This window comes from Ambystoma mexicanum, chromosome 9 (genome assembly GCF_040938575.1).
Source record: "Ambystoma mexicanum isolate Mex_15411 chromosome 9, UKY_AmexF1_1, whole genome shotgun sequence".
Taxonomy (NCBI): Eukaryota; Metazoa; Chordata; class Amphibia; order Caudata; family Ambystomatidae; genus Ambystoma; species Ambystoma mexicanum.
Genome location: NC_090931.1, coordinates 542,659,617 through 542,684,242, shown reverse-complemented (window position 1 = coordinate 542,684,242; position 24,626 = coordinate 542,659,617). Strand labels below are relative to the sequence as shown.

Here is a 24,626-nt window from a genome sequence, read left to right as displayed (position 1 = left end):
GATCCAAAATATAAGTATGTCTAGTCAAGGTTCTACAACAATAGGAACTTTAATAAACAATGCAAATAGACGACATAACACTAAAATCCCTCCCCTGTAAAAGAAACTCGGAGAGTGCAAACCTTTGATGGGAACACAGACTTTGGGTTGATAAGCAGGTGTGTTAAGGCTGGAGACTTACAACAATGCCAGTTGTTTAAGGATCTGTCATTGGAATGTATTTAGGGGGATTCAAAGCCACCATGGTCCTTCAAATTGGACGAGGAGGACAGGGCCTCTTCAAAATACCTTCATTGTTATCTTTCGGTGCTCAACAGCATCACGTTGGATTTCTAGATGCTTTTGCTGCGGTGGAGCTAATATCGCGACATTTTCGAGTTGTGTGCCTCCTCTGGCAAGTCGTTGTCGAGTCGGGTCGACATGCAGATTCCTATTGGGTTGAGTCGGTGGTCACGACAATCAAGTTGATGGCTTCCTGTGGTTCTGGATCCCTTTCGAGTAGGTGGTGAGACAATGCTTCTGCTGGATCGAGTCTGCATTCAAGACGGGTGGGTTCATAACTTCCGGCAGGTTGAGACGACAGCAAATCAGTTGTCTCCATGACGCCAAACCAGCGATCGGGTTGATCATTGCATGTACATGGGTCAAGCCAATGCCTGGATTGCTCAACGTGTACAAATTGGTTCAATGGCTCATAGAGTTTGAAAAGCAGCACTGCAGGTCCTGTGGTGACTCACCGAGTACAGTTGCCAGCTCGCAGATATCTCATGGTAATGGAACAGGGTCCAAGCTGCTTCAGAATTTCTAGGCTGCTGGGAGGCCCAATCCAGGGTCTCCAAAACAAGGTGATCCCTTCAGTTCTGTGCTTTCACTCCAGGAAGTAGGTTGGCACCTATGTTGGGTCCTTCACCTACAGTGAACAGGATCTTCGTTCCATTGCAATAGCAGAGAGGCCTTGGTCGACAGCAGTTCACTGCCACTGTTGCTTGGGGTTGGTTAGAGAGTAGAGCTTGCTTTTGGTTTGGATGCTTTCTTTCTTCTCCTTTCTGGCAGAGTACTTTGGGAAAGGCTGTATCCCCAACAGAGGTCCAGTGAATTATTTCTTCTTGATTTGAGAGTTCAAAGATGAATCCAAGAAGGAGGAGATTTCCCCTCCTTATTAAGGGTTCCTGACCCCGTCGTAACCTGGCACCAGAATCTCTTTCACCTCTCCTGCGTTGAATTGTGAATCATGAATCAGTTTTGAGTGCCTCTTCTTCCCTTCCCTCCTTCTCTCTCTGTCTTTGGGTTTGTCAGATACTTCGTACCAGTCCCGGGAATCTTAAACCTGTGAGATGGCTGGATTTGAAAGTCATGTTCCAAGTAGTCCCCTGGACTCACTTTCCAGTGTCTAAGGGTGAGCAGCTCTCCACTCCACCTATTGGTTACCTCTCCATGGGGTCTCAGGTTTCACACCCCAACCTAGGTGTAGTGTAGTCTCCTTTGGTCCACCTTGGGTTTGGGTTACTGCTACCCCACCTTGGCGTCGGTAGATTTCCATCCCGCCTTGGGTTCATTCGGTTCTCCCCCTGCCGTGGGGTCATTTGCTTCTCACCCCATTTTAGGATTGTCTGGTTTCTCATCCTGCTCAAGGGTCATTTGATTCTCATCCTGCCTTGCCTTGGGGTTGTTTGGTTCTCGCCCCGTCCTACCATTGTTTACTTCTCCCCCCGTTTTGGGGTTCTTTGATTCTCACCCTACTGTAGGGAGTTTTGATTCTCCCTTGCCCTGGGGTAATTTCTTTTTTTTTAAAAAACTTTATTTATAAGGTGCTTGACATTGCAACAGAAGACAAAAGTAGCAGTTACATAAACTGAAATACAATCTTACATTTGTTATTGCTCACATTGATTCGGTACAGGTTGCGGCATGGATACATACATGACATCTTAAAGGGGAAAAGAGGGGACAGGGGAGCTAATAATTGTTCGGTGAGTCACCATCATATCGGGTATTCGCCTGTATAGTCAGTAAATAGGTGCAGAGTTGTGGCCAGATGTCCACTGCTTTACAGCTCATGAGCTGCAACCAGGACCAGCGTTCCTCTTGGTCAGAGGCTTATGTGGTGGCCGTAGCCATTGTCACAGATGGGGAGGTGGGGCGCAGCCATAGTAACAGTATACATCTAATTGCCAATAACATAAGGAGGCTCGCCAGTCTGTGAAAGCCACGTCGTAGCTGCTCGAACCTATGAAATAAGCAGTTCAGGGGGATAGGCTCGATGGTACAACCAAATATCACAGACATAGTATCACTTACCTCCCCCAGTACACTCTCAGTTCAGGGCAGTCCCAGAGCATGTGGAGATATCCCACCTCGTCAGAGTGACATCTGGGACACTGAAGGGGGTGGGTGCGGGAGAAGAGGTGTAGTCTGATTGGGGTGTAGTGGAACCTATGGAATATCTTGAATTGTATTAATCCAAACCTGGAATTAAAGAAAACTGCTTGGGTCTGTGGACACATAGCCTCCCACATCTTGTCAGTAATGTCTACGGCTAGGTCTTTGGCCCAGGTCTTGCAGAGTTTCGTGAGGGGTCTATTACCGCAGCAAGTCATATAACCTGGCTACACCGCCACGGGTAGAGGTTCCCCCCCCACATCCAGTAATGATTCATCAGCAGTCAGTGTAGGGAATTCCGTCCAAACTGTTTTAGCAGCCCGGCGGAGCCCCCCATACTGTAACCAGCGCACAGAGAGCCTCTGTGTGGGCCCAGGCAGATCCTGGAGTGTGATAAAGGACCCCATGTTGCACACATCCCTCAAGGCCGCATAGCCTTCCATTGCCCCTTGTCGTACAGCTGCAATATTTATTTTAGGGAACGTTGGCAAGAAGTTCCATAATGGTAAGTCTCCATGGAAAGGGTGGGGGTTGTCTAGCATTCTTCATATTTTGCCCCAGGGCAGTGCTGTCGCAGCAATAGGGTTACAAGCCACTGGGGTCCTTCCATATTGGTGGTATTATCAGTGAGCGCACGTCCCAAGTGCCTGCAGCGTACCGCTCGATCTTAACATGTGGGTGACGTGTGTCTGCATGAAACCAGCACGCTGCATAGTACTCATGCGCTGCTACCCAGTACTTTTTTCAAAGTCTGGGGTGGCGAGTCCACCCTGTATGTAGGGCCTCGTTGGTGTATCCCATTTTAGTCTGACCGCACCTGCATGCCACAAAAAGTTATTAATCACCATATTCAGCGTCTCAAAAAACGTAGTACCAGGCCACATTGGTATATTTAGGAAATAGTACAGTAGCTTCAGGAGGGTGATCATTTTAAGAAGCGCCACATGACCAGCTATTGTAAGTGGGAGCTTAAACCAGGCTCAAAGCTTGGCTGTAAAGTGGGGTAAATATGCCCCATAGTTGCAGGTATAGAGTGTCGTTGGGTGGCGTGTCACGACAATCCCAAGGTCTTTGATTTCCTGGGGTTTCCAGGCGAATCCAATGAGGTCAGGCGGAGCGACAGTAGTGTCAGTGAAAGGGAATAGTTTGGATTTAGCACAGTTGACATGAAGCCCGGACAGCATCCCGAAGGATCGGATATCGTGCCTGATTGAGGCTAGATTCAGTGTAGGGTCTCGCACAAATAGAAGTGCGTCATCTGCGTATAGCGAAATAATTTCGGGTTCACCCAAGAGTCTGATCCCCCTTTGGGCATGTCTATGTCAGATCGCATCTGCTAGGGGTTCCATCACAATAGCGAATAATGAAGGAGATAACGGGCATCCCTGACAAGTCCGCTGCAAATGTCAATAGAAGCTGAGAGTGACCTATTTATATTGACTCTGGCGGTAGGTGACGTGCATGGAAGTTGTACCCATGATATGTATCGAGGCCCAAAATTGCATTTACGTAGCACTGCCCACATAAATTGCCAGGATACCGAGTCAAAGGCCTTTTGAACATCAAGAGCTGCAGCGACTGCTTGTGCTTCTGGATTTATCTGCCCAGGACATTGAAAAGGTGTCTTAGATTAAGCGCCGTGGAGCAGCCGGGAACAAAACAAGACTGGTGTGTGTGGATAATGTGTATCATGTAAGGGGCAAGTCTGAGGGCAAGGACTTTGGCGAATATTTTAACGTCTCAGTTTGAGGCAGAGGGGACAGTATGACTCATTGCTTGGCTGATTTGTCAGGTTTTAGCAGAACTGTAATCACGGCCTCATGTATTGTGGGGGAGTGTTTTTGATGTGCAGACTTCTTCCCACAGAGCAGTCAATCTGGGTGAAAGGTGGGGTTTAAAGTGTTTGAAGAAGTCCATAGTGAAGCCATCCTGTCCGGGGGCCTTTCCAGGTGGAAGGGGCTCTATGGCTGTAGAGATCTCGTCAGAGGAGATTGGCCAATCAAGAACCTCACGGGTCTCGTCGGATAGTATTGATAATGGTAACTTACCTAAGCAATCGTCTATCTCAGGGATGGTCGCCTTGTCTGAGTTAGCATATAGTGTGGCATAAAAGGAGTGAAACACCTTGGTCACCTCACGCGGGGTGTGAACCAGTGCTCCAGTCACGTCTCGCACAAATGGAATATGGTGGCTTCCCCCGGCTTGTCGTGCCATCCTGGCTAGTAGCTTACGAGGGTGTTCACCTTCCCCATACTGTCTTGCCATGCCCGGATGGTCAAGAAATCGCAGTTTTTGGTCTGCGTGTGCCCGAAATCCGTTGAGTTCAGCCTTAATGTCTCCTAGGGCAGAGGCGCAAGGTGTGGACGTGTACTGCAGTGCCAGCTGCCTATTGTGAATGTCTCTCCGTATTGCCTTTAGCAGCCCGACTTGGTGGTCAGGGCCATGCCCCGCATATAGACTTTAAAGGCCTCCCATAGGGTTGCCTGTGTATCAACAGAGCCTGTGTTTATCTCGAAGTACTCGTCCACACATCTCCCCATTTCGGCCTCAAATATGGGGTCTAGTAATGCCTGTGATTTAAATCGCCATACCTTTTTAGCACTTAGTGCGCCATCCAGTGTTAGTGTCAGTGTGATCGGGGAGTGGTCTGAGAAGGTTGTCAGTGTCGCCAAGGTGGGTTATGAGGGCACCAGATAGCCGCCACATGTCTGTCCGGGAGTGGTAGTCATGTACTGTGGAGTAGTAAGAGTATTTACATGATGTTGGGTTAAGCATCCTCCAGTCGTCCACCATCTCAAGATCAGTTAGGCCCTCTAATATCATCTGGGCAGCCTTAGTCGACTGTAGAGGCCTGCTTCTGGACCTGTCAAGATCTACATCCACTATCGTGTTGAAGTCGCCACCCCACAATACTGGTTTCCGGGGGTATAATGCCAGCAGTTCAAACATTTCTGAGTAAAATTCGGGGTCGTCCACGTTTGGTCTGTATACATTCAGCAGGACTATTTCTTGACCTCTCAGCACATCCCACAATAGTACATAGCGAACTAGTGGATCTAAGTGTGCCTGTTTATGGATATATGGTATGGACTTATGAATGAGGGTCATAAAACCACTACATTGGGTCGAGTATGTGATGAAATATCGTTGTGTGCCCTAGTTTCTGGCGAACTTCTCGCAGCCCGCGGCCAGTGCATGTGTTTCTTGAAGAAATAGGACACGCACCCTGTGTCTCTCAGTATAAAGCTGTAAGCGCTGCATTTTTGTCGAGTTGCCCAGACCACGCACATTCCAGCTCATAAGTTGCCATCAAACCGAAACATATAAAATGGGCCTTGTGCCATGAGGGGGCTAGTTTCAGGCAGTACAATGGAGCTATAAATATATATCGCTGCATTTTATCAACTAACACGTGCATGGCAAGAATATTTTGGATAATCAACCTATAACCTTTTGGAGCCCAGTAATAGCTTGCCCCTGACTGTCGCCACCCATAATAGTGTGTCCCTGTCTCGATAATTAAGTAATCTGGCTATGATTGGGCGAGGTGGAGCGCCAGGTTTGGGCTTGGGAGCAACCGTGCAGTTGGTCCGTTCTATTGCAAATTGTGGCAATAGTTAGGGGTTGTCCAGTAAGGAGAGTAGGATGCGCTCGACAAATTCCTCCATTGACCCTGCAGTGTTTTCTTCAGGTATACCTATTATCCGCAGGTTGCTGCGTTGTGATCGGGATTCAAGATCCTCTTTTTGCCAATGGATAGCACCTGGTTCGAGAGCGAGATGACATCCGCTCTAACGGTAGCAACTTCGTCTTCAGTAGTGCCCATTCTAGTTTCCGTTTCCATTATGCGGGCGTCAGATTTGTCCATCCAGGATTTTATTGAGCTGATTGTGCCACTCATATTGTCCAATTTTGTGTGAATGGCGGTGAACCCCTCTCGCATGTACGCCATCACCCGGTGAAGCTCACTGGGTTCACACATCTCAGGCGCCCGCCGGCAGTGCCCTCCACAACGTCATCTCCTTCTGCTGCCTTTGGTGTGGCTTTGGCAAACATATTTATCAAACTCTGCTTCTTCCTGGCTCCCTTGGTCATCGTTACTTTGTTACGCAGGTGGGAAGGTATTGTGTGGCAACTGGTAGTAAAGATGGGCTCGACTGCAGTGGCTGTGGTATTCGTGGTATGGCAGCAGAACCTGTCGGGCTGTCGTGAGCTGTTGATGCAAGTTTTCTGCCGCCGGAGGCAGGGGCGTCTCAGCGCCCTGTGTAGAGGGTAAGAAAGCTGTCCCACAATGTGTTCAAGGGGTAGGGGGTGCTGAGGCTGGTGTGAGTGAATGTTATACTCTGGCAGGGCTGTAGTGGCTATGGGGAGTATTCCGCTTTCTCTCACCAATTTGGTGTGACTTTAGGTGGTTAGTGGGGACGAAGATTGTAGTATAGCACCCCGGTAAAGCAGTGGACTAGGAGTAGCTATCTATGCTTGTGGCGTCTCCACACCTGTAAGGTCAATGCTGGGTAGCGCCCTGCAGTTCCGTGGTGAGTCTGAGTAGTTGCAGCAGTGCACCTCCCAGGTAAATCAGACCTGAATCCTTCAGAATATTGGCAAGTATCGGGGCTACTGAACGGGGTGTGCTGGTGTCTCTTGTAGTAAACAGACCCCACCTTGCCTGTTGTGAGTGCTGAAGGCAACAGGGGCGTGAGAAGTGCTGCGTGCTCAAGAGCACATGTTAATTTTGCCGCGTGGTCGCTGTGGGCGCAAGGAGCAGGCAGGTGGCAGTATAAAAGGTTTTAGGAGGGAGAGACCAGGCGAGCTATTCAAAATACTGCACTTGGTCAGGTGTAATTTGTTGTTGCCTTAAGCGGTTGATGGACCTGGAAGTTTTAGTGCAGGAACGAGTTGTGCCTGATTTCACTGCATGCGAGGGTGCCGCGTATTGCAGTTCAATGAGGGGTTGGGTGGCGAGCTTACTGGGAAGGAGGGGAGTGTGGTCCAGACCAAATATGGCAGAGCACCCCACTGGCATCAGTAGTATGTGCGTCTCTGCATGATTTAGGAGGAGTCTAGGGTGGTGATCAGAGCAATGCACAGCACCTCGCAGCAAGCGGGCTTCCTCTTTGAGGCAGCCATCTTCGTTGTGTGCAACAGCACCCCCCTGCCCTGGGGTAATTTGATTCTTGCCTCAGCCCAGGGTTGCCTTTGACCTTGCCGCCCACCTTCCGAGTTACCTGAGAAGCAGCATAACTTGGTGGTGCTCCTGCGGTCGTGAGTGTTGTGGAGGTGATTCAGTTTCAACCGGTCTGCTTCCTTCGCCTCTGTTGGATCAGGTGCTCACTTTCAGCAGGCTTCTACCATGATCTTCGTGGCAGCTCCGCATGTTACCTACATTCAGTTTCTTCTGCTCTCTCCACTGGCCCTCTGGTGCTGATTCTATTGCTTCTGTACTGCAGTTGGCTTGCGTGCATTCTGTGGCCTCCACCGTGGGTCAAGCACAATGCTGGGTGCAGCCTCGTCTCTCCTGGCCATACCTCCTAGGAGGTGGTTTCTCAGTGTGGCTCTGCAAGCCTCTTTCTTCCCTTTCACAATTGCGGGTGGGTTCTCTCTCCCCTAGGCATAGAGAGGGTGGGCCTATGTCCTGTTCTCAATGCTGGGTTAAGGACAGTGCCTAAATAGGGTCAGAAACCATACCATCTCTGTTTATTAGATGCAGTAACTCATTACATATGTCAGTTCCCATATAACTAACAAACTTATTCTATTCTTGAGACAAGGGAGGATAGCACATATCCCTATCTTGGGGGATGGCTATCCTGTAAGGGGGTCACCCCAGTGGGATCCTACTTCCCCAGCCCCATAGGGGTGTTCATATTAGCAGGCTTTCCTCCAGAGTCCCAAAGGGGGTTGCTGACCTTGAGTAGAGGAGACAGAGTTCCTATATTTGTCACAAACCCCTCTCGCCCCACCGCTCTCACTTAGCTACTCTAACTCTGCCCCTTCACATGTCTGCTGTCTTCAAAGAGACTTCAGTGGTCAGCACCCTGGTGTGAGTGCAGCTTTGTTATGTCAGTGCTGCCTTTGATGCACTGGTTCCCTAGAGATCTCCTGGGGAGGGTTCCTCTCTGCCCTTGGAAGAAGGTATTGTCCTTCCTGCAAGAGGATCAAAGAGGCAGCTTCTTGACTATTGTCCTAAATGGCAGATGTGGTGACACCCAGACCGGACAGCTAATACACATCTGCCCTGTCATAGCTGAATACATGTTCACAGAGATGACTCTAGTATGATATCAAATCTCATGGCTGTTGAATTGTGTGACCCTAGTTGCCACCATGTCATAACCATGCATGGTTTATGTTTAAAGATTAACGTGCCACCAGACTAGGTTGTACAAATATCATTTGTATCCGAGGTGCAGACAATTAAAAATCTCCCTCTGGCTGCTTTCACTAGGTGTTCCAGAAGCTGTCACGAATACACATGTGACCTTTGAACCTGCCCTGTGCCACTTCAGGACTGGTCCTGAGGGTGTCAGTAGACTAGATAAGAAAAGAAATATACTTGCACCATCATTTTTGGCAGGGAGCATTTAAGGGGGTCTGATTAGCAGACCTCTTTTTCAGGAATAGAATTCCCTGCATCATTTTATTTAATAAAAATCAAAATGGCTTGGACTGTCCCACCTTCACCAGATAGCTTTCAGTGCCAGGTATCCTCATCCTCACCAATTAGTACATTATCCTAGAGGATAGTCTGCCTCTCTGATCTAGGCCCTGGGAGGTCGGAGCAACAAGGTGAGATTGGACTCCAATTGGGTACCTGGAAAGGAGTGGGGATGAAGGCAATAATCCAATCTGCTCAAAAAATGAACAGTCCTTACTTTTCTGTCGAATCGACACATAGTGCAATCAAGATATCAATATCCATCGTGAAGCCGACATTTTATTAATTATATGAAAACATTCCAAAATGCCTTTTTAAATCTGATGTTTTAATATAACTCGAAATATTGCTTGCTTTTAAGAACTCGCAATTTCTTGGCATGTAAGAGTGGTCAAATAAATGTATGATCAAAGGGTTTGCTTTTCATTATGCAATTTGGCCTCTGGGTGGAGCAAGCGTCAGCAGATTCACAGCTGACAATTTAGTTACCAGGCCACAATGCCACATTAAAGGGAGGCATTCAAGCCATTCATGCATTGGGTTATATAACAGCTGGAATTGTTGCATGCTCATTTTGTGCTCAAACAGGTTCTTGGACCACTGTTTGTTTAGACTTACTTCAGCGAGTATCCCCATCAGCCAAGCTTATTGTTAAGTGTCTTACACATTAAGCGCAAACACCCTCCTAAGGTGTTGATTAAGGCTGGGAAAAACTAATTTGCCAGAATGCAAATTGGATGTATTTTGGCACAAGATTTACTTTGCTTGTGAATTGGGAATCCTCCTAATGTTGTCAAGAAATTAGACCCTGAGATTGGTTTTCATCCAGTTCCATAGCCCCAGTTCCTCCGTGTCATGAGGCAGCATTGCTTTGGAACTTCCGTTTGGGTGTCCCCCACAGATTCTGGAACAGTATGGGATAGACCCAATGTTTATAATTTGTCAGATGAGCCTAAACTGAAGATTTCTGATTTCATTGTTATTTCATTTCAGGTGTTACACAAGCTTGGAAGAGTTCTTGCTGATGAGTTGAAGCAACAACTTCAAGATGAAAAGAAAAGGCAAATGATCTTCCAACTTCTTGGACCAATGTTTGTTCAGACTTACTTCAGCGAGTATCCCCATCAGCCAGGCTTATTGGTAAGTGTCTGACACATTAAGCGCAAACTCCCTCCTAATGTGTTGATTAAGGCTGGGAAAAACTAATTTGCCAGAATGCAAATTGGATGTATTTTCACACAAGATTTACTTTGCTTGTGAATTGGGAATCCTCCTAATGTTGTCAAGAAATTAGACCCTGAGAAAAAAGCAGCAATATATTAGATTAATTACAAAAGTTAATTAGTTAAACAGGAAGCCTTCCTAAAAGCAAATTGTTTCTTTAAAAGTAGGAAACCAATCAGTTAGTAATGTAAAAAGAATTGGATGCAAAAACATTTTTTCAAAATGTTCCACAAAAAGCTTCAAATAGATCAATTGACAAAAACAATTCTTTTGAAAAAAACTTGGGCAATGGATACCCCGCGATTAGATGGTTTTAACTCCTTTGGAATTCCGGCTAAGAAAAAACAGAGGGGTAGATGTTTTGGGGGTCTGTGCATTTTGATAAAATCCTCATTAGATTATAGGATTAAGGTGATTGACACCGGTATGGATTTTCTGCAAGCGGTTTTTCTATCTACAGCAAAGGGGGAATCGTTTGGCATCATTAACTTCTACAACAGTCCACACATTTCGGAGGTGGACAGATTAGTAAAAGTCAAGGAGTTTATAGAAGACTTGCTGTCCAAAGGAAGTCATAACAATGAATTGTATATTTGGGATGGCGACTTTAACATTAAAATGGGATTGGGAGGGGTTAATGATGCTCTAGACTCCTTGGAGGATCTATCTGTGAATATGTTAATGTTAAAGGATATTTGTACCGCGCACTATTACCACCGGAGTGGTCCCCTGGTGCTCTGGCGGCTCTGAAAAAAGGAGGGGAGGTTGAGTTAGTGGGAGGAAGCAGGAGAAGTGCAAGAGAGCAGTGATGTGCTGTTGGCGGCCTCAGCCTTTTGGGTCCGTTGGCTGGGCCTGGGGTGTTTGCGGCTGTTAGTCATTGTGTACTGTTGTGCGAGTCTATGTGTGAATTTTGTTTTGTTGTTGCAATGTAGTGAAGTTTGTGTGGTTTGTTGTGCTGTAGGTTTTTTGGTTGCGTTTGGTTTGGAGTTTGAGAGGTGTATGCAGAGGGTGAAATTGTTAGTGGAGTTGGTTAGTTGGCATCTCTATCCTGTATTGAGGCGCTGGGCTTGCGTGGTCTCCCCTGATGCGCCTCTGTCCTGATCTGGGCCCGTCTGGCATGAGGGACGAGAGAGTCTGCTCTAAGGGCCTACAAATGAGTTCATGGCTGATGGAATGGGGTCTACGCACTGTTAATGGTCGCCTAGCCCCTGATATTCCAGGCGATGTGACCTTTTAACAACCATTTGGGCTCCTCAACAATTGATTATTTTTGTATCTCTGCGAGCTTGTGGGAACGTACACTAAGCTTTGAGGTGATTCCTGATGTACATAGCGATCATCATCCCATTCGTTTGTCACTTAAGGGCCTGTTGGGGGTGGGGGTTTCCATGGTTACTGCACCTTGCCCAATGAATGGTGTGGCCATTGGCTCCAGAAGAATCAAATGGGGGACCATTCTAGAGGAGCAGCTGCACTACAAATCAGTTACGGAGAATGAGTCACTCTTGGTGGATTTACTGGGGGATAGCTTACCCTCGAGGGTAATCGTTGATACATTTGTGGAATTGGTGGCCGCTCTTACTAAAAAATTCATGATAGCAGTCAAGTCTAAGGGGAGAGCAACGCAGAAGGGGTGGTTTGAGGCCTGTAAAGGGGCGAAGAGAGCCCTGCTGCTGATACCTAAGAACCCTACATCCAGTAGAAGTGCTATTACCCAGGCCAGAACTTTCTATAAGTTGGAGTTAAAGAGAAGAAAACAGGAAGTTGAAGGTGTGGCTTGGGAGGGATTCTTGGACGATGCCAATAGAAGGGACCAAAAGGCATTCTGGGAATATGTGAAGGGTGGTCCGGATGGGTGGTGTTCTAACACTGGTAGTGGGACCCACGTGGTGGAAGGGGCCTGGTTGAAACATCTTGGGAGCCTGTTTGGGGCAGTGAATGCTGAGGGTTGCGTAGATTTGGCCGTGTTTAAAATTTGAAGTGGAGGAGGTTAAAAAGGACATCAACCTTCAAGCTCACAATCGGACACCGTGCCCGGATATGATCCCTTCAGACCTGTTCCAGGATCCCGTGGACATGTGGGCCCCACTATTAACGGTGGTTTCAATGCCTGCATGCAATCTGGAAAATATCCCCCTTCGTGGAAAAGGGCTATCATCATCCCAATTTTGAAAAGGGGGGGATCAGGCTAGCCCCAGCGCTTACAGACCAATATCTTTGTTGGATTCATCCTTTAAAATATTTGTGAGAACCCTGTTAGCACGCATTGAAACGTGGTTGGCTGAACAATCAGTCCTATCTGACATCCAGTTTGGGTTCCACCCTGGAGTTGGCACGATTGAGTCTCAATCTATATTTGTTAGTGGCCAACTTGGTTTTTTGGTTTTTTTGTACCTAGCGTTCATGGGCTGCCCGGGGGACATTCTAAGGGTGCTGGTGGACATACACACAGACAGTCAGGCGTGCGTGCGTAGTTTTCTGTAGTGGTCTGTGGGGACACTGCACGGTCTGCTTCAGGGTCGGATGCAATGTTGTTAGGGAGTATTCTCTGTTTAGGCTGAATTTCCTAACCTAGCGAGTCCCCCAGCAGCTTTGCTGGATTTTTGGGGTTTATTTTTTTCTCCTGCCAAGAGTGAGACTCTTTTACCCTCACTCTTGGACATGATTTGAGTGTGTTTCTTTGAATCTAGATGTGTTTAATGGGCTATGGGGTCTTTTACTCCATAGGGCTTCATGTGTTTTTGTGATGTGTGTTACACAGCACCCTCAGTGCAGTGACACAGGGGTGTCATAGTGACCCCCCAGTATAGACTTCATACCCTGGGACTGACTACTGTCTCCCAGGGCATGTAAAGTCACCATTGATTTTACTAGTCTTAAATTCTGAACAGAACCAGTACAAACCATCATATTGTGGACGTTACTGACTGGGGCAATTCGATTGCCCCAGGGTCTGTTAGTCGAGGGGGCACGTCTCCGCCCCCCCTGATCGAGTTTTGGCTGGTGGCAGTGGATACTACTTTTTATATTCAACCGCAAATATTTTCCTATGGGATTTCCCATTGTTTTAGGCCACTATCTTCATTTAATTATTTACGGTAGCCTCGAACATACCGCCGGTTTATTTAATTAATATTAATTCTCCGGTTGGTATTTTTTGCCAAAACTTGGTTCTAAAATGGCGTTTGTGTTCTCTTCTGTGACTCCAACCCAAGTCGAGCCCTTTGTTCCACTTTTTGGCAGGCTTCTCCACAGAAGCCCTCCAAAGTGGTGCCACTCTGTCTGGGGTACTTAGAAGGGGTGGAGGGAAATTTAGGCACCCTGGAACTTTTCCCAACGACAGAGGAGATCTCCCGCCGGAGAGTCTTCTTCCTTTGACTGGTGGGGATAACCATTGCCTGTGCCAAGCACCCCGGCAACCGGGATACCACATTTTACCACGACCGCGAGACAAAGGTACCACCTTTAACCGGAAAACTCTGTGGCTGGTTTCTGCTCTGGTAGTGCAACGACCTTCATCTTTCCTCCAAGTCAAGATCTTCTCTTCCCCTGGACGACGACGCAACTTGCACCCACTACCAGGAACAACTGCCACCGCTGGAGGATCCTTCCCACTTAAGGTACCGTCGTGTCCCGCCTGGCTTCCCTTGCTACCGACTGTACGGGGTAGATTTAGCCCCGGGCTTTCGAACCTGGGTTAGCCTGGGACACCTTGGCTAAACTTTTCTAAGCCTCTCTAAACGCTTTTCTGAACCCTCTGCAAGACTTTCTAAGCCTAGTGTAACTGTGTGATCTTGGGCGCATTTGTGCTCTGCTCTCTCTAAGAGTGGGCCCAGCCTTTGGACTTTGGCTCACCAGTGACTTTTTGCTCTCTGCCTTGCTAACAGTGTTCTGGAATCGTAGAGTGGTGTACCTCTTCATATTCTGTCTTTTTCCCCCCCTTTTTCACAAACTTATTAGAGTGCAATCTAGTTAAGCCCTCACCTCTGTATGAAAATAAGTGGTGTTTTACTGTGATTTTCTAATAGGGAAAAAGGGGTGTATATATCATAATATTAACTGTGTTTAGACAATTTTACAAATAGAGTGCTGGAGTATTTCAACTGTGTGTTTTTAAATAAATAATTATATACTTTGATACCAAAAGCTCTGGTCAGTGTTTGCTTGTATTATTGTATCTAAGTGCCTATTGAGTATACTTTGCATACTGCCTAACTCTTCTTGAGGGAAGTCTGACTGCTCAGCCACAGCTACCAGGTAAATCTGGGTGGTACAGACTGCTACCAAGTGGGTTTACTGCCAACACCTGTAGTCTTAAATCTTTTGCAGTGGTCCCTAAGGGAACTGCACAGGTTTCTGCCTAACAAATGTGCGGCAGGGTTGTGTTTTGGCCCCTATTTGTTTCCGTCTAAACATCGATGGCCTTTCAATGGATCTTATTAATATTGTGGCAGACTTTTTAGTCCTGGAGGGGTCGGGCTTTTCCAGTCCTAGCTTATGCAGACGACACAGTAGCGTTAGCCCGAACCCTGAGAGCTCTACAGTCCCTGATCAACGCTTATGCAACCTTTATGTGTGCATTGGGGTTAAAAATCAACACCAAAAAATCGGCAGTGATGGCGTGTGGGCAGAAAACAGCCAGCAGCAATGAGAGTGATGCTTTGTGCTGGGGAAGTTATACCCAGGGTTAAGGTTTTTGACTACCTGGGTTTAACCTTCTCGGAAGCATTAACCGGTAAGGTCCACTTGGCAAAACAATCGGCCAAAATGAGTCAGCAAATGGGGGGCATTTTTCGCTTCATGTCAAGGTGTAGGGGTCAGGCCCTAAGAAGTGATTTCCAAGATTTCTGTTTGCCAAACTTTGGCAGTCACACTGTATGGTGCCCCTCTCTGGGGTTTTCAGAGGGCTGATGAAATCCAAATCAAGGAGAACAAATGTATCAGGAGACTGTTGGGGCTCTCCATCTCTGCAGCATGTATTTCAATCCACAGAGAACTGAGATTGAGTTTTGGGAGGACCAATGGCTGCAGACCCCGACCTTATTCTGGGTCCGGCTGTGGTCAAATGCATATGCCTCCCTGTGTCACTTCATTATTCGGTCTGTGTTGGGCAGGGTGGGGTGGCAAATAATTCCATGGCTTGACTACATTGCCAGGGCACTTGGGGAGGCCAATCTTAGTGCTCTTTTCCCGCCAGCTGCATTAATAACAAAGGCTGAGGGGATCAGCCACAAATATGTGTTGGGTGAGGCAGTTGTAAGGAAAAAAATACTCTTAGAGTGCGGCAATAAATCCGGCCAATTTCACACCATGATTAGGCCTTTTGTAATCCAACCTTATTTAACCTGGAGCCCCCACAAAAAAGATTGTTGGTTATTAACCAGGGCGAGATTTGACTGCCTTCTTCTGCAAGGGAACACAGCTAATTGGAAAGGGTTTCCAGGCACTGCTAGCTGCCTGGTGTTTGGACATCAGCACGAAGATCTGGCTCATGTATTGTTTTTCTGCACTGGTTATGCAGGGATACGTAGAGCTACTCTGATACCGGCCCTAAAGAAGACAGAGATCCGCCAGTACAAAGGAGCACTCACATTCCTCCTGAGTGCTGATTCTGTTTTTACGGCTTGGGCCCTGCTCTCCTTTCTAAAGAGAGCACTGTACTTTAGAAAGGGGTTGGTGAGGCTCCAGGGAGATGGAGGCTCTTAATGTAAGGGGGGATTGTTGGAGGAATTGTTTTTAGAGTGACCTAATCCTTGGATTATTGGTGTTGTCATACCGATCAATACTACCCTACTGTGCCCCGTTTTAAGTATATTTGTTATGGTCTTTTGTACTTGATTTTAAGGAATTGTTTATGCATTGTGGAATTTTTTTGGATGTATGTAATGTTGTTTTATGTTTGATGGATTTTTTTTGCATCTGAATAAACTTGTTTGACTGACTTGAAAAACAATTCTTTTGAAAAAACTATTTAGTTACAAAAGTAATCCAATTTTCTACAAATTCAGTGATCCAAATTATTCAGGAGTGCCTATCCCCTGGAAAATACCCCAATTTTCTTTGTAGCAAATTTAGTTTTTCTTATCTTCACCAAATTAGAAACATGAAAACAGCCTTTGTGTTTATAAATTACTTGCAGAAATATCTTTTCCCATCTGTTGTATATATTACCAGGTTGCACATTGTCATAGGTTCATAAGTAATGACTGATGCTGCAAACATACATATCGTTTTTGAAATTTTATTGAATATACATATAGCACAAAGCTTTGTATAACATTTGATTTAAAAATTAACACACGCTCATTACAGTTAACCAATAAATAGTACAAATCATTGCTAACAGCTTAGAATACATTACATCGTTTTACAGCTAATCTCAGTATAAACATTTAAAAATCTCAACAATGTGCATATAAAGTCTAACAATAATATAGATCAAATTAATGTCATTGCCTTGTAGAAATTCATACCATAATCGAGGAAAATCAGATATGACGACAGCATTGGTGTATGATTTAAAATATTGCAGACGGAGACAGCTTAAGCTTTCACATATAATTAAAATGTGAAACAGTGATTCTTCTAGTAAATTGCCACATAATCTACAATATTTATGGTTGTATTCAATTTTATTCGACCAACTTTTAGGTGATAATGCCACAGATGTATTAAATTTCAACAAAAGATAGACCCGAAATATATTAGGGCTTGGATATGCCAATATATATCTCGGAGTGGCTTCACGTACTCGTCTATATTGGCAAAAATCTTTGGCAGATGTTAAAGATTCAAGGTGGTTCATATTATGATGGAAAGCCAAAATAGCCAATTTCTTTTTGAGCCACAATTTAATGTTACCTGTGACAATTGAATCTCCTTCTGCGTTTAGCCACTGGCTATGAGTGCTTTTCAATGTACCAATTGTGCCAACTGGTTTAGAGGCATCCAAGGCTAAAAATGCTTGTATGTAAGGCACAATTATTGTATCAGTTGGGACACTGGTTAAACGCTGAAAGAACAACACACACTGTGATAGGTAGACATTCCATATGCCCTTTGGGTCAAATTCAAGGTACAAATATTGAATGCTTATGTTTTTGGGTAGTCGGAGCAGACTCGTTTTTGAGGTGCCATGTGATACTGCCAGAGGCCAAATGTATATATGCATTTTTCCATTGTACCCCTTGTCCTTTCTATATTCTTTGCCTCTGTTCTTCATCCTTGAGTCTATCATGTTCATAATTCATAATAATAATTGATGAGAATCATTTACACTTGGCTAATTTCAATATGTGCAGGCTTGATCGATGAATTGTTCTCTTAAGTATAATTGTAATATTTAAATATAAGGAAAATGCACTGTTCTTGTCCCAAGGAAGGCTACTACTGCCTGGAAGAAAAAAAAGACAAAAATGGTTGTTGTTAATTTCAGTTGACTGGATAACACATTTTCAAGACATTGGTATCACTGTGCTATTTTTTAAAAGGGCATCTTCATTTTCTTTTTTTTAATACTAAAACAAGTTGGCTATCTGACTAGGCTGAAAATCAATTAAAGTAGATGGCCTTTTATCCATTGTACTTGGATATGTTCTTATTACGCGGTATTAGGTCACTAGACTTAAAATTTTAAAAAAAGATTTAGAAAGACTGCTCTGTAACCGCACAGAGCGGTCTTTCTAAATCGAACTTGCAACCCCTGTGACGTACACAAGTGCACGCAGGGGCTGACAGGTACGCCAGGACCCAGGCGAGGCAGTGTGGGTTTTTGCTTTTTGTAGGCCGGCCACCAAAATAAATCGGTCTTTTGGTTGGGCGACCTACAAAATGCAACATTATCACATAGGAACCTATTACGCTGAACCCAGCCATGGTAGTGATACATTTAATGGCCTCAGGAAAACATTTTCATGTGACATCTTGTATGGGTCTGCCTCTCAGCTATACAGTATGACTCGGCAAACATTGGCAAAGCCAACTCAGTTAGAATGTGTTGTAGGTAACATGTCTGGTTATTAAAATTACAGTTCTGTCATATAGTTATATCTGAAAATAAAATTATTTTTTGCAAAGTGTGGGTTATGTGGGATATTGTGACCCATTCCAATGTGCCCCACTACATCACTGTACTGAAATGCTGAAGAAAACAGCCCAAAATTACTGCGCTCGCTCCTGTGCGCACCAAAACCTTCAATATGCGTTTGGGTCACAACCATAAGAAAGATGCACAACCTGCCACACACAGTCAGGGGGGTTGAACACAGAGTTCTCACTGCAGGAGCATGCCAGTGGGCTCTGCCACATTCAACTTGGAGCCAAGGAAAGAAACAGCATCATTGTGCTGAAAACCGAAAATGCCTTTTAAAATGTTAGCTTTTCAACCTTAAAAAGTGCTGTTTTTTGGCGCTCGATTCATTCATTGCTGCTGAATCATTGAGATTAAAAGGGACCTGCAATGCCCAGGACCATCCAGTGTGGCTTAGAGGAACCGGGCCTCATTTAATGACCGCTGCTACAAAATGTATCTTTATAAAAGCAACCCAGGAACCCTTGTTTTCATTTTCCACAGGGGTGAGGGGGGAAAACGCAGCTAAACTTTGCAACAAGTATCAGAATCAGCTGTGCAGAGAGAAACTCTAAACAAAGGCATGATACATGTATCCATGCTGCAAACTAATGCTGACTAAAATGTGTATTTGCTGCAGAGGAAAATTGGATTTAAAGAGATCAGTTTAATGTGCTTTTACATGAATGAAAGGCAAAATTGCCTGTTTTAGAGTATGTTCTTATTTAAAAGCTTAATTCTTTAAGAATGTCAAAGGATTGCTAATGTTAAAAAATCCATCTATAAACTGTGTTAATTTTATATGTTTAACCCTTTAAGTGCCATGGGTATTTCTCCCCAGTGCCAGAGCCTTTTTTGGTGATTTTGGTATGTGGCCATTCAATGGCTTGTAACTTTTTTGTTACATGAGATATCTCGGCCAAATTTGGCTCCTTTTCTTCCCACACGTAGGCGGTCGTAACGCCACCCAGGAATCCCAGGTTGCTGTAGGGGGGTGAGAGAAAATAAGGAAAATGTGCGAAAATTTTGGGTTTTTTCAAAAAATGCCAATAAAATGATGCACAAAGAAGCCTGTGGTTTTTTCCTTGTAAGAGCTAGGAACAAATGGTTTGCTGTGCTGAGTTCCCCAATGTGTTGGCTTTCAGGAACAGGTTGAGTGGAAATGGAAAAAAATTATTTTGATGGGGATATCAACCGTTTTGTGAGAGGTAGGCGATTTTTGCCATTTTTGCCAATTGGACATGCATGGACGGAATGGAAGAAAAGGGCAGGAAAGCCAAATTGGAGGACAGAAAGGCATATATTTCTGAAAAGTAGACAAAATTCCAAGTTTAGGAAGGGGTGATTTGTATAGGTCAGGCAACAACTAGGTAGGGGAAACTGCCATCGAATGGGGGAAAAGCGGGAAAATGACTGAAGAAAAAGGTATGTGTTGGACATGGTTGGCTTGGTACGGCAATGGCTTCTATGAATTTTGAGAAAAGCAATGCTCCGCTACATTCCCCCGACTCTTGCAGTTAGGAGAGCATACCATTTTTGTAGTGTTTGTACAAAACAAGCAATACCACAAGCCAAACACTGAGCCATGGTACACAGGAGTTTTACGCTCACGGCCTGACCAGACGCACTTAGCATGTGTAAATTGGGAAAACCAATGTGGTGAGGAACGGCAGCCATACATTTTTTGAAAGAGCACAGGCAGACCTTTTCAAGGGTAGGTGACTTGTGCAGGTTACAAAAGTGTATGGTGGCTAAAGCAGCGACTAAATGTAGGTCACATTTGGGAAAAGAAAGGGTTGTGAGACAAAGGGCTCCAGCAAATGGGTCAAAACGTTATGAAAACCACACAAACACAACACATGGCCTACCGTCCCGCGTTCCCACAGGTGTCCCGATGAAAACGGTACCTCACATGTGTGGGTGCACCTACCTGGCCGCCAAGGGGAAAGCCCAAAACACAAGTAACCCCAAGTCTGTTTTCACACCGGAAATGTCACACTCTCCCATCATACAGATATGGGCCTCGGGTGTCCAAGCCACCGAGGAAAACAGGGAACCCCATGCATTTCCGAAAAGAGGACACTCGTGGGAATCCGCAGAGGTATGATATGCCCAAATTGCCCCAGAATTTATTACCCAGACAACCCTGCAAAGTCCGAAATGTGGGGAAAAAAACGCTTTTTCCGCACATTTCGCTCGCCGCACCCATCGAAACACGCCCCCCACAACACATGGCCTACCGTCCCGAGTTCCCACAGGTGTCCCGATGAAAACGGTACCTCACATGTGTGGGTGCACCTACCTGGCCGCCAAGGGGAAAGCCTAAAACACAAGTAACCCCAAGTCTGTTTTCACACCGGAAATGTCACACTCTCACATCATACAGATATGGGCCTCGGGTGTCCAAGCCACCAAGGAAAACAGGGAACCCCATGCATTTCCGGAAAGAGGACACCCGTGGGAATCCGCAGAGGAATGATATGCCCAAATCGCCCCAGAATTTATTACCCAGACACCCCCGCAAAGTCCGAAATGTGGGAAAAAATACGCATTTTCCTCACATTTCGCTCGACTCACCCATCGAAACACGCCCCCAACAACACATGGCCTACCGTCCCGCGTTCCCACAGGTGTCCCGATGAAAACGGTACCTCACATGTGTGGGTGCACCTACCTGGCCGCCAAGGGGAAAGCCTAAAACACAAGTAACCCCAAGTCTGTTTTCAGAGGGAAAACTCAGACATTCTGCCGACCGGCACAATGTACAGATATGGGCCTCGGGTGTCCAAGCCACCGAGGAAAACAGGGAACCCCATGCATTTCCGAAAAGAGGACACCCGTGGGAATCCGCAGAGGTATGATATGCCCAAATTGCCCCAGAATTTATTACCCAGACAGCCCTGCAAAGTCGGAAATGTGGGGAAAAAAACGCTTTTTCCGCACATTTCGCTCGACGCACCCATCGAAACACGCCCCCAACAACACATGGCCTACCGTCCCGCGTTCCCACAGGTGTCCCGATGAAAACGGTACCTCACATGTGTGGGTGCACCTACCTGGCCGCCAAGGGGAAAGCCTAAAACACAAGTAACCCCAAGTCTGTTGTCAGAGGGAAATCTCCGACATTCTGCCGACCGGCGCAACTTACAGATATGGGCCTCGGGTGTCCAAGCCACCGAGGAAAACAGGGAACCCCATGCATTTTCGAAAAGAGGACACCCGTGGGAATCCGCAGAGGTGTGATTTGCGCCCATCGCCCCAGATTTTTTTACCCAGACAGCCCTGCAAAGTCGGAAATGTGGAAAACGCTTTTTCCGCACATTTCGCTCGCCGCACCCATCGAAACACGCCCCCCACAACACATGGCCTACCGTCCCGCGTTCCCACAGGTGTCCCGATGAAAACGGTACCTCACATGTGTGGGTGCACCTACCTGGCCGCCAAGGGGAAAGCCTAAAACACAAGTAACCCCAAGTCTGTTGTCCATTCTGCCGACCGGCGCAACTTACAGATATGGGCCTCGGGTGTCCAAGCCACCGAGGAAAACAGGGAACCCCATGCATTTTCGAAAAGAGGACACCCGTGGGAATCCGCAGAGGTGTGATTTGCGCCCATCGCCCCAGATTTTTTTACCCAGACAGCCCTGCAAAGTCGGAAATGTGGGGGAAAAAATGCTTTTTCCGCACATTTCGCTCGCCGCACCCATCGAAACGCGCCCCCCACAACACATGGCCTACCGTCCCGCGTTCCCACAGGTGTCCCGATGAAAACGGTACCTCACATGTGTGGGTGCACCTACCTGGCCGCCAAGGGGAAAGCCTAAAACACAAGTAACCCCAAGTCTGTTGTCAGAGGGAAATCTCCGACATTCTGCCGACCGGCGCAACTTACAGATATGGGCCTCGGGTGTCCAAGCCACCGAGGAAAACAGGGAACCCCATGCATTTTCGAAAAGAGGACACCCGTGGGAATCCGCAGAGGTGTGATTTGCGCCCATCGCCCCAGATTTATTTACCCAGACAGCCCTGCAAAGTCGGAAATGTGGGGAAAAAAACGCTTTTTCCGCACATTTCGCTCGCCGCACCCATCGAAACACGCCCCCCACAACACATGGCCTACCGTCCCGCGTTCCCACAGGTATCCCGATGAAAACGGTACCTCACATGTGTGGGTGCACCTACCTGGCCGCCAAGGGGAAAGCCTAAAACACAAGTAACGCCAAGTCTGTTGTCAGAGGGAAATCTCCGACATTCTGCCGACCGGCGCAACTTACAGATATGGGCCTCGGGTGTCCAAGCCACCGAGGAAAACAGGGAACCCCATGCATTTTCGAAAAGAGGACCCCCGTGGGAATCCGCAGAGGTGTGATTTGCACCCATCGCCCCAGATTTTTTTACCCAGACAGCCCTGCAAAGTCGGAAATGTGGGGAAAATAACGCTTTTTCCGCACATTTCGCTCGCCGCACCCATCGAAACACGCCCCCCACAACACATGGCCTACCGTCCCGCGTTCCCACAGGTGTCCCGATGAAAACGGTACCTCACGTGTGGGTGCACCTACCTGGCCGCCAAGGGGAAAGCCTAAAACACAAGTAACCCCAAGTCTGTTGTCCATTCTGCCGACCGGCGCAACTTACAGATATGGGCCTCGGGTGTCCAAGCCACCGAGGAAAACAGGGAACCCCATGCATTTTCGAAAAGAGGACACCCGTGGGAATCCGCAGAGGTGTGATTTGCGCCCATCGCCCCAGATTTTTTTACCCAGACAGCCCTGCAAAGGTGGAAATGTGGGGAAAAAAACGCTTTTTCCGCACATTTCGCTCGACTCACCCATCGAAACACGCCCCCAACAACACATGGCCTACCGTCCCGCGTTCCCACAGGTGTCCCGATGAAAACGGTACCTCACATGTGTGGGTGCACCTACCTGGCCGCCAAGGGGAAAGCCTAAAACACAAGTAACCCCAAGTCTGTTTTCACACCGGAAATGTCACACTCTCACATCATACAGATATGGGCCTCGGGTGTCCAAGCCACCAAGGAAAACAGGGAACCCCATGCATTTCCGGAAAGAGGACACCCGTGGGAATCCGCAGAGGTATGATATGCCCAAATCGCCCCAGAATTTATTACCCAGACACCCCCGCAAAGTCCGAAATGTGGGAAAAAATACGCATTTTCCTCACATTTCGCTCGACTCACCCATCGAAACACGCCTCCAACAACACATGGCCTACCGTCCCGCGTTCCCACAGGTGTCCCGATGAAAATGGTACCTCACATGTGTGGGTGCACCTACCTGGCCGCCAAGGGGAAAGCCTAAAACACAAGTAACCCCAAGTCTGTTTTCAGAGGGAAAACTCAGACATTCTGCCGACCGGCACAATGTACAGATATGGGCCTCGGGTGTCCAAGCCACCGAGGAAAACAGGGAACCCCATGCATTTCCGAAAAGAGGACACCCGTGGGAATCCGCAGAGGTATGATATGCCCAAATTGCCCCAGAATTTATTACCCAGACACCCCTGCAAAGTCCGAAATGTGGGGAAAAAAACGCTTTTTCCGCACATTTCGCTCGACGCACCCATCGAAACACGCCCCCAACAACACATGGCCTACCGTCCCGCGTTCCCACAGGTGTCCCGATGAAAACGGTACCTCACATGTGTGGGTGCACCTACCTGGCCGCCAAGGGGAAAGCCTAAAACACAAGTAACCCCAAGTCTGTTGTCAGAGGGAAATCTCCGACATTCTGCCGACCGGCGCAACTTACAGATATGGGCCTCGGGTGTCCAAGCCACCGAGGAAAACAGGGAACCCCATGCATTTTCGAAAAGAGGACACCCGTGGGAATCCGCAGAGGTGTGATTTGCGCCCATCGCCCCAGATTTTTTTACCCAGACAGCCCTGCAAAGTCGGAAATGTGGAAAACGCTTTTTCCGCACATTTCGCTCGCCGCACCCATCGAAACACGCCCCCCACAACACATGGCCTACCGTCCCGCGTTCCCACAGGTGTCCCGATGAAAACGGTACCTCACATGTGTGGGTGCACCTACCTGGCCGCCAAGGGGAAAGCCTAAAACACAAGTAACCCCAAGTCTGTTGTCCATTCTGCCGACAGGCGCAACTTACAGATATGGGCCTCGGGTGTCCAAGCCACCGAGGAAAACAGGGAACCCCATGCATTTTCGAAAAGAGGACACCCGTGGGAATCCGCAGAGGTGTGATTTGCGCCCATCGCCCCAGATTTTTTTACCCAGACAGCCCTGCAAAGTCGGAAATGTGGGGGAAAAAACGC

At 47.0% G+C, this 24,626-nt stretch overlaps 1 protein-coding gene across 1 annotated transcript in view; it reads left to right on the top strand.

Moving 5' to 3' along the window:
* LOC138488252 (uncharacterized) overlaps positions 1-24,626 on the top strand; it is a 2,582,589-nt gene that overhangs the window by 369,264 nt on the left and 2,188,699 nt on the right. Inside the window, exon 3 of the mRNA XM_069615092.1 lies at positions 10,028-10,174. Coding sequence (XP_069471193.1) covers positions 10,028-10,174 — 147 coding nt within the window. The remainder of the gene's footprint in view (positions 1-10,027; positions 10,175-24,626) is intronic.